The 10,722-nt window shown below is 39.8% G+C and overlaps 1 protein-coding gene across 5 annotated transcripts in view; it reads left to right on the forward strand.

The window, feature by feature from the left end:
- dpy19l3 (dpy-19 like C-mannosyltransferase 3) overlaps nt 1–10,722 on the forward strand; it is a 41,123-nt gene that overhangs the window by 25,246 nt on the left and 5,155 nt on the right. For all 5 annotated transcript variants that reach the window (XM_008309901.2, XM_025055665.1, XM_008309902.3 and 2 more), the window contains 4 exons: nt 1,077–1,133; nt 2,877–2,959; nt 8,440–8,572; nt 9,666–9,824. In XM_008309901.2, coding sequence (XP_008308123.1) covers nt 1,077–1,133; nt 2,877–2,959; nt 8,440–8,572; nt 9,666–9,824 — 432 coding nt within the window. The remainder of the gene's footprint in view (nt 1–1,076; nt 1,134–2,876; nt 2,960–8,439; nt 8,573–9,665; nt 9,825–10,722) is intronic.

The following is a 10,722-nucleotide window of genomic DNA, read 5'->3' on the forward strand; positions in this document are numbered from 1 at the left end:
TTGTGCAGTGTTTCTGGCCTCTCTCTAACCTCACTTTACAAACACATACTGGAAACACAAGCTGGGGTTTTTTTTCTCACCCATGGAAAGGGCCATTTTTTTTCCCCTCCCCTGTTTGTTAGTGAGATTGAGCCTGGCCTGAGGCTGTAGCCTGACTCACCTCTCTTTGACATTCCATCTCGCCTCACCTTCACCTCACAGGAATTGTAAGCGCCTTTGTCGGTCAGATCCTTTTTCACTTTCCCTGATGCTGCAGAAACGTTTGTTACCGAGACGTCAGTGAAAACCACAGTGGAATATCCAAATTAAAAGATTTTTAAAAAGTGGGGCACGGAGAAAAAAAATTGCTTCTTTTTCCAAAATAGTAGAAACTGTTTGGGAATATTATGAAAATGTGTTAAAATATCACTTCTGTTGTCATTATTGAATTCTAATGACTTGAACGACCACTCAGCTCTTTAGTTCCTGGAAGATCTACTGCATTGTTTTATTTATCCCTGGATTATCGCAATTCATTACTCTAAAGCTAATCGAATTTTTTAATTTGTGGGGCAACAATAATTAGTTACTTTTTCTTTCAGCATTATTTATACCTGAGAGTTCGATTCACTACCTTGGCAATACACATTAATTCAGCCTTACAGTTAATATTTTAATTTAAAGCAAACTTTAATAAAAACCAAAGAACATTGTTTTGGCAGCTCATTAAAACAACTTTTTGGCCCATTTAGTAAAATTGCTATAAAATAAGTGAGTAAAATGTGAAAAAAAATGTCTTTAATAAAATGATAACATGATTAAGCCATGGATTATCAAACTTAATCTACAGCCCCGACTTTGGCCTGGAGGTGCCCCTCGGGCCACTAGGTGTCAGTGCGCTCATGACATGACAGCAGCGTCACGCAGGGACGTGGAGGAGGAAAGATGAGAGAATTTAGTTCCATCTTTGTCATTTATCAGTGGGGGGTATCTTTGTCGACATAAGCTTTTATTTCAGCAGTGTCTAAATTAATCTCTGACTTGCTCTTACGCTGTTTTATTCCAGATTTAAACTGTTTTATTTTTTAATCCTACAGATACGTCTGCTTAGATACTCGGTTCCCCTGGTACTGATGGCCTGTCTGTATTACAAGGTACGTTGGTTTTTCCTTGCTGGTCCATGTTCAGTTGCCAGTCTGCTTTTTTTTTTTTTTTTTCTTTTCTTTTCTTTTTTTTTTGCATTTTTCCTTTTTTCATTATGTATTCAGATTAATACTTTTAATAATACATACATTTGTTTTCTTTGAGATCCTCCTGATTCCTCATTTCTCATTATGTATTCAGATTAATACATTTAATAATAAATACATTTATTTTCTTTGAGATCCTCCTGATTCCTCAGACTATAATATAGTTTGATAATTGAACTCCCAGTAATAAAACAAATTTATTTTCCCTATTAAAATGAGTGTAAAACTTAATTAGGTCCCTGAACCCCCTGGACACTGACCAACATCTTTTCATTGGCTGCTGTGAATTTTCTGCCACAGAAACAGGGTTGCATCTGTCAGAATGACACTTGTAGTTCACTCTCAATGTCTCCAGGCTTTGTGCTTGGTATTTGGTTTTTGACTTTGACCCCTGCAGTTTGTGCTCTCCATTTCAGTAGCTGGTTAGTTTAGTAAATATATGAATAGAGTATAGCAAATTTCTTCTTGTGTTCAAAGAAGAGGGATTGTTATAAGATAGACAAATGAAACCAAAAATCTTGCCTAAAATAGTGCGCGAAAAAAAAAAGTAAACAGTAATTAAAAAAGGCTGAAAGTTAGCAATAGCATTTCATTAAAACTAGGTAGATATTAGACAAGAAATTGTTAATAGTCAAAATACACATCGCCTGAGATGCTTAGACTAATTGTAGAATGAATGGAAAAAACCTTAATGGCCAGTATACGCTGTGTGATTTTGGGATGAAATACGACCATTGTGGGAGAAACGTGGCGATATCTTTGTTCATGCATCTAAAACAGTGGGCTTGGATCGTACTATGAGACAGGGTCAAGCGAGTGATACCGTCTTGCAACCAGTTATAGCCCGGGATAAAATTCTAGCGGTGTCAGAAATTTTAGGATGACTATTTCATAGCGTGACAGCTGCAACAACCTACGATCTACTAATCAGTCAATAGAAATGCTTCTTCATATTCTCATATTTGTTTGGCTCCTGAAAGGTTTCAGTAACTATGGTGGCGCCGATGGAGGATGGAGGCTATAACAGAGAGTGTGAATGGTGGTTTATCTGTATGCGCTTTTGTGATGTACTGAATAAATGGCTGGACGGGGGACATCCGGCCATTTATTCGGTACACGGCTCAATGACTGCATGGATTGGCTTCTCTGGACTTGGTTGTGTAATCTGAAATAAATATAGAGCAGCAGAGGATGAATTAATGCATAAATGAAGTCAGAATTTAGTGAATTAGGCAGTATCAACAACGACATCGAGCGTCTGAGCTGAAATCACTGCACTTTTGTTCATGAAGGAGAGTGAATAAGTAAACAAAGTTTATCTATTCAAATCAGGGGTCACCAACTATATTTGTCAGAGGCTGGACACTGGAAAAAAAACACGTTTTCTAACATTATTATTTGATGTTTATTTTGGAATCCGGTCTTGGGATGGACAGTCTGTGGGCCAGATCCAGCCCACGGGCCGCCAGTTTGGGATTACTGATTTTCACAGATGAAGCAGTGAACATGTTTATCAATGATGATAACCTCAACTAAATTTAGTTTAAAATAATAGCCATGTGTTGAGAAAGTCAGCACCAACAGAGTAACGTTTTTTTTTTTCAGATCTGCTTACACTGACTTAACCCAGTTTCCTTTTTTGTGTAGTTTTGGCCAAAGCTGAAGGAGGAGTTATCAGAACTGAGAGAGTTTTATGATCCAGACACTGTGGAGCTCATGACCTGGATAAGGTAAAATTGCACCAAGTACACACACACACTTGACTGTGATTAGCTGATACAGACTTCCCTCAATTGTCCTTGATTAGTCTGTATAATTGTGATGTCAGCGGGTGGCAGTCATGGTGGTAATATATTATGATCCTCAATAGAACCAGTTGTTTTTCAAATTTGAAAATCCCAAGATGTCAGTGTGTGTGCGGATGTGTGAGAGATATGTTATTTTATGACATTTCCAGACACTAAGAATCATTTCTAAGGCACTCAAATAGTACTTCCCCAGTGTCAGCATGTTTTCTTTTTAGATCTTATCTGTGTATGTTCTCAATCATCCAGGCTCTTCTATCCTAAGAAATTCATTCGTAGGCAACTAAACGTGCTTATTTATTTTGTTTTCTTTTTGTTTTTTTGCTTTTGTTTCCCATGTGATTCACCTCAACTCAGGCTCCTGAAAAACCAAATCAGCCTACAGAATTCCTTAGGACAGTGAAGCCCATTGTTCTATCCTTAAGAGTTTTTTTTTTTGTATTATTATGTAATAAAATAAGAAAGCTAATTAGTCTCCACCAATCAGGAACAGGGTTCCCATGCATCCTGGAAAATATTGAACCATTTTTAACATGGAAAATGAGGGGGGGAAAAAGTCCTAGAAATGGTTAAGTGATCGTGGAAAATAATTTTTCCTTCCCCCCAGGGAGTGCTAACAGGTTCTCCAAAGTCGTTTCACATCTCGTCCAAGAGGCTTCGTCAGTTCGAACTAACTGCTGGGAAGTTTTCCTGAAGGAGAGGGTGGTGCAGAGAACGCCAGCCCCTTTGTTGGCCTCTTGGATGAAATGTGAAATGTCTTGGGAAAATCCCTACCATTCAAGTTGCCCTTTGATGTTACTACTTTAGATAAGATGACCTGGATGACTGAGAACCTACGCAGACATGTTGCAAACAGGTTCATTGTTTTGGGTTATGCACCAAGGCCTGGTGCTTCTCTTCTTCTAGCTGGTGCCGCTGACCCCACGTGACACCACCAGCCAATTAAATTTGCATTTCCGCTCAGAGCAGTTCTGCAACCCAGTGCTTCCAATTGATTTTCGAGGTAGATTAAGTGACTTGAGACCCCGTTGAGGACCCAGTGCCTAGAGACAAAACTAGCGACAGTAAGTTGAAAAGCGGCGCTAGTATCGGTCCGTGAGTGTGAGGATTTTCTCTCTCCCACAACCACAGGCTCCTCTCTGTCCTCTGTTGAGTGACAGGCAGAGGAGCAGAGGAGAGTTGGGTGAAGAACACTTCCAAAGACTGAGGGAGACAGGGGAATGTATAAGTGCGTGACGTTATAACTTCTTTCCGTAGCGGCTGAAAATGGCCCGGGAAAAGTCCTGGAAAATAATATATACGAGAAAGAGTGGGAACGCTGAGGAAGCCGTGTGCTCTGTAGTTACAGTTACTGTTGTACATAATAGGGGTGATTCTAAAAACCAAACGAAAACCACAAATTTAAAGTGTGTATCATCAGTGACCACAGGAGGCAACAGCAGGCCAGTAAAAGCTATTCGTTTTTTTGTGTCTTTGTTGTGTTAGCAATAACCACCTTTTGCTTTTACTCTCGATTATTTTGGGCTAAATTTGATCTACACGTTTTGACTCGATTACATTTTCAAGCAATTCTTCCCAATAATTATGCGAAGTCGTTTAGCTATTTCTAATCGGGAAAGAGGAGGATGATTCTGAGACAGGGAAGGTTCAAACATTTCTCAGCTCGTGACATGTTTCTGTGGGTGTAAACACAAGCTCTGTTTTCACTCGAGATGATAATCTTATTATACCGAGGATTAAGAGCCGGTGATGAGAATGAAAGGCAAGAGTGATGCTGAATTGATCTAATGCTCTCCTGAACTCCGGATGAAAGGGTTCAGACAGAGATAGTTTATGACTGCTGCCGCTGCTTCTGATGCTGCGGCTGTTACTGTTGCCGGTGGATCTGGGCTGATTGTGAGTCCAAGCTTGTTTTCTGTTTTATGTATAAAGGTCACAAGGGAGATTTGTGAAAAGTGTGGCGTAATGAGCGTCAGAGCAGAGATAGATACTCTCTGCACTGCATGCTTATTTTTGTTTGGTAAGGGGGGGGGGTGTATAACTGTCTGGCATATTTATGTGAAGCTGTCAGGAAGTTGTGGCAGTAAATTTAGCTGCAGGGAGACGTGCAGCGCAGAATAAATCTTGTAGAAGTGATCACTGTTAGAAATACACAAGAAGGATTAAAAAAAATGGACAAAAAAAGAAGTTAAAACAATTAAAAGGTGGCCATACAGAATTGGAGGTGTTTATCACATGGCAGCTACCTAGATAGTTTGTTACTGGAGTGGTAGATATTCCTTTAAATTTTTTCTTGCCCGGGTCATGCACCGTTTGGTATAGATCTTCTCATTGATGGACAGCAGTGCTCAGTTGCCTTTTCAACCTGGAATACTCCAGGAGAGCACAGGCTCAACAGCTGTAGAAAAGCAGGCTCTGCGCACTGCTATGTTGAATTTCTTCAGCCGTCTGAGGTTGGACAGCTGCTGCCTTGTAGAGTCAGACGGCAGGTTGGACAGCTGCTGCCTTGTAGAGTCTACTGCACCAGAGAGGGAATGTGGAAAAGTGGAGAGTAATGCTGTAGAAATTCAAAGGGATCTCTGAAACCTATGATCCTGAAGCCACAATTAAGGGGCACATGATAGATTAATCCAGACATTCAGCATTGTCGGTGTCAGTCAAACCAGACGGACAAGAACTTAGTGCTGTGCATGTGAAGTCGAACATGTTCGGTATGAACTAAAAGCTCAGGTTAGCATCAACTTTACAGACGACCCTGTGTAGTCAATCACAAATGCCCTTCCCTGTAAATACAGTCAATCATCAAGAAATGATCTAGAAACCATGGCTGACTTCCTGTTGGACACATGTCATCCCCAGAAGGAAGGTGAGATCTAAACTCTTTAGAAGAAAAGTGGAGCTAGTGTAGCGTGTATAAGCTTTTAGCATGAAGATAAACCATTATTTACCATAATGCAATAATTCCCATTAAATGCTGAGAATGTTTGGTCCCACAATAGTCTCATTTGATCAATAAAAAAAATAAAAGTAGTAAGATAATCTCTGTCAGTGAGCACATCCCACAGCTGTACTCCATCTCTCTCTAGCCTACGAGAGAGTGATCACGCACTCAGACAAGCACGTATGTACACCTCCGCCCCTAGCGGAGTCCACCCTGGGAGCTAGCAAGCACAGACACCATCAACCATTTTGGCTAAAGTTTCTTGCGCGTAAAACACAACTGCTGCCGACTATGTGCAGTAATGTCACTTTGTGTTTTCACAAGCCCTGTTTATGATTCCAAGACCTCAGGTCTATCTTCTGTAATGGTCTTTTCTCTTGGGTTCATTACACATTTGTAAGGAGCAACATTAGTGTGCCAGAACTGAGAGCATTTCTGTTTCCGTCAGCAACCAGACTGTAAACAAAAAACTTTGAATTTTTTATTTTAAAAAAAAAAAAAAACTTTGAAAATAAAATGTAGATTTAGTCCACCGAATATTTTATCCAGTTTGTTCTCGCCTAATGTCGGGTATTATTTTTTCTGAAATGTAATGGTTCTCTGGATCATTTTTCTCTCTGGAGTTTGATTTTTGAGGTTTAATGATTCCTATTATGATTATTCTTTTACAAAACTGTGGTGTTAAAAACAATCACTTTTGTTTGTCTTTTTAAATTCTTTTTTACAATTTCAAATCGTATCATCCCAATTAGTTTTTTTTTTTCTTTTATTATTTTTGTGGTTATCATCTGCCATAAATTTATAACTCTTTCACATCTTTACCTCTTGGATTCGTCACTGTTATTCATTTTAAAGTAAACCACCAATCTCCGTCTGGTATTGTATCTTTGTCTTTTATTGTAAGCAATTAGCAGCCCAGTGTGAGTGTGTGTGTGTGTGCGGTGGAGACTTGGGTGTGCTTGTGTGGGTGTTGTTTGATTAAAACTGACCTCAGGGTGAACATTACAGGGTGGTAAAATGTGTGTGGGTGTTTTTCGGTGTGTTTCCATAATAGAGGTCTGTTAATGTCAAGTTTGGTTAAAAGGCCTTACACACACACACACACACCTTACCGTGCTTGTCCTTGTCGTTGTCTTTAGCTGCACGCCTTTCATGTCTTGTATTTAATTTTTTTGTCCGTGCGAGGAATGGATGTGTGTGTACGTGTTACAGATGTAGACAAGTCATTTTCCTCTGTCAGTCTGTCTGTACAGCTACAGTATGCTCAGAAAAATGCCAACAAAATGTGCCAATTACTGCAGCCTGTGCGCAGCTCTGAGGCACATGGACTGAATCAGATCAAAAAGGCTTGGAAAAAAGTAAAGCTAAATTTAAACTGTTTTCTTTTTTTTATTTAAAGATGTAATTTTTCATGTTTCAGACTTGTTTGCTGCTTTGATCTCTGGCTTTGCAAACACCAGAACATATTAATTAATCGCATAGGCTGAAATTTGAAGGAATAGGTTAATGTGTAACATTAAATCACCAATGGGTCGCCAACCTTTGAGAGATCCTTTAAGGGCACTTGTTTGAAGAACTTGTTTAATACAGACTTCCTGCACAATGTAATAAAAATAGCTTCTGGGACATACAATAGTAGACACTCTTCTTACCATCCTTATTGCACCCATTTGAACATTTGAATATCACTTCAAGTGTAACTGATTCAAAAAGCACATTACCGGAACCATTTTTGACTCTCCTGATGACGAGTTTTATTCTCAGAACATACCTTGCGGGCACCTTAGGTAGACCCCTGCTCTAAATTGACCAAAAGGTATGAATCAGACTGGCAAACTTTCTGTGCTCTACTCATGCTAGCCCAGGGACTGCTGGGATTGAATCCATTTTTTAAATGAAAAGTTTTGGTCTAATTCAGTGTTTTCTGGGTCGACCTTAAGCTGTATGGGGTACATTGACAAAGCCTTATGGATGGGTGTTAGATCATCTTCAAGACGTCTTGTCCACTAATTCTGAAATTCTCAGGATAAAGTTACCTGGATGACCCCAGACACTTTAGCTACCTTTGCGAGTAGTTTTCTTTGAGCAAGAGTGGCTCAGTCGTAGCGTAGCATTCGTCCCTCCCATTCAGAATGTTTACGGCTCGATTCCACCTTGTACCCAATCCTAAGTTGGTTGCAAGTCATCTGGTGATAATACATTGCCAAATCACTTTGCACACTACCGCTTGATAAAATTTGTGTATTGTGAATTTTTGGCTTGTGTGTAAAAGGAGAAAAAAATATATACCATCAACTAGCCATCCAGCAGAAAATTGACCTGTTTTGCAATACAGCCTACCGTATAGTGTTTCTCTCTCACCAGTGAACTCCCCCATGCTGTGTTCGTTCCCTCGCTCTACCCTCCAAACTGTGCGAGCGCCGACTAACGTGTCCTTCATTGTCTGTTTTGTGTGTGCCTGCAGCTCTAAGACGCCTCAGCATGCTGTGTTTGCAGGCAGCATGCAACTGTTGGCTGGAATCAAGCTGTGCACAGGCAGAGTCCTCACCAACCATCCGCACTATGAAGACAAAGAGCTGAGGGACAGGACCAAACAGGTAACGTGAACCGCAGAACACCACACACCAATACAGAGGACAAACACGACTGTAATACTGTATGGGTTGTATTTTTTCATAAGGTCACTTAAATTGCGTTTTTATCACAAGTTTTTCTGAAGTATGACTCTGAAAGAATAATCTGGCCCATAAACCAGGACGATGACTGTGAATATTGACTTTGATGACAACACTGTAAAATTATTTTTACTCGGTTTAACTTTTAACCTTGCTCTTAGCTTGGATTTTTTTTTGTATTATTTTTTTTAACCTTGCTCTTAGCTTGTCTTCTCTCTTCAGGGTCACACCGTATATCTTGCCCACTCTAGTATTACACAAACAATCCATAAAGGTTTTGGGGGTTTTCCCTTTTCCCTCCTGCTTTCTGTCTTACTTATCTCACCTTCTCTACCCCTACTCCTTGCTGCCTCCCTCTTGTTTACACACAGGGATTCTCTCTTGCTTGCTGACCTTTATTCCTCCAAGTTACTCTAAAGCAATCCTCTGCAGGTTTCCTTCTGGTAAATCTATTGTCATAGGCAAACATCGTGGTCCATGGAGGCTCTTGCCTGACCGTAATCTGTCAACCTTTACATCACCTTGGCAAACCGAGAGGCTCAGAGGCGATTTCTCATAGAACTCCCCCCCATCTGAACCCATGTTTTTATGGCAGCAATCACCTTTGCTGTCGGTCATGCTCGTCTTGCACCACTTTCTTGTACTTCTCTGCTACTCCTGACTTTTTTAATACAGTAATACAGATCCTCTCGTGACACCCTATTAAGTGTCTTCTACAAATGCACAAAGGTGAAGTGGACATGCAACCAGTCCGCTGCTCCCTTATCTGGATCTTTGCTTAAGCCTCACTTCCTTCAAGTGTTGAAGCCATACTTCCTCTTGAGCTCATAATTCAATAATGCATCTCAACTCTCCCTTGTGACAGTTAGTGGTATTGTTTGTAGATGATAAAACTGTTGAGTTGCAGTCAATGTTTAGTACAGTCACAGTTCAGACTAGTATCACAAGGTCGAAAAAGAAAATCGAAACATTAGCCTTGACACTAAAGTAAATGTGTGTTTGTGTCTATACACAGGTGTATCAAGTGTACGCTCATCGCTCCCCTCAGGACATCCATGAAATCCTGCTGTCACTAGGGGCAGACTACCTGGTTCTGGAGAACAGCATCTGTTACGAAAGGAGGCACAGAAGAGGTTGCAGACTCAGAGACCTACTAGACCTGGACAACGGACATGTGAGTGACCAAATCTTTTTATGGTCAGGTGTACAAAACCATGAAACTAGGGAAAAAAATCCAGAGATCCTTTAACTCCTTTTATACTTATTCTATCTCCTGTCTGTGCCTCTTCTTATATACAAATGAAGAGTTAACACTTCATTCAAACCAATATTGATTTAAAAAAATGCAAATCCAAATCAAACAGATCAACAACTGGTCCTAATGTAGGGCATGTTTATGATCCTGTCTGTCTGCCCTGATGCTGGTACAGTATGTGCACATTATGGTTTGCTTGTGGTCTGTTCTGCTCCGTGGTTTAGGCTTTGAACTGGTGGTTTAAACTGATGTTTAGGTGATGGTTTATTCTGAACAGTAGTGTAGTGTGAGGTTAAGTCTGTTGCTTTATCTATTCCGATTTCTGTCTTGCTTTAGTCTGGTTTGTTCTGTTGCTTAATCTACAGTTTAGCGTGTGCTTAGGCTGTGGATGGTTTGATTCTGTTGTGTTTAAGTTTTTGTTTAATTTGTGGTTTAGTCTGTAGCTTAATCTGATCTGTGCTTCATTCTTTGTTTTTTGTCTGTGGTTTTGTATCTGGTTCAGTCGGTGGTTTAGCCTGTGGTTTAGGGTTGAGTTTGATCTCTTGATAAATATTTGTGTTAATATTTGATTTTGATTTTTAGTCGTGATTGGACTGATCTCAGACATCCATTTCATTAAGATTCAAGATTCAAAGAGATTCAAAGCGTTTATTGTCATGTGTACAGTGAGGAAAGCAGGTTTCCCTGTACAATGAAAATTTTACTTTGCTGTCCACATTGAATGCCAAAGAAATCAAGATATAAAAATAACAAAATATACACAGGAATAAAATAACAAAATATACACATGAATCAACAGAAGTATTTTCAGTATTTA

The sequence above is a fragment of the Cynoglossus semilaevis genome, chromosome 5 (genome assembly GCF_000523025.1).
Source record: "Cynoglossus semilaevis isolate Cse_v1.0 chromosome 5, Cse_v1.0, whole genome shotgun sequence".
Classification (NCBI taxonomy): domain Eukaryota; kingdom Metazoa; phylum Chordata; class Actinopteri; order Pleuronectiformes; family Cynoglossidae; genus Cynoglossus; species Cynoglossus semilaevis.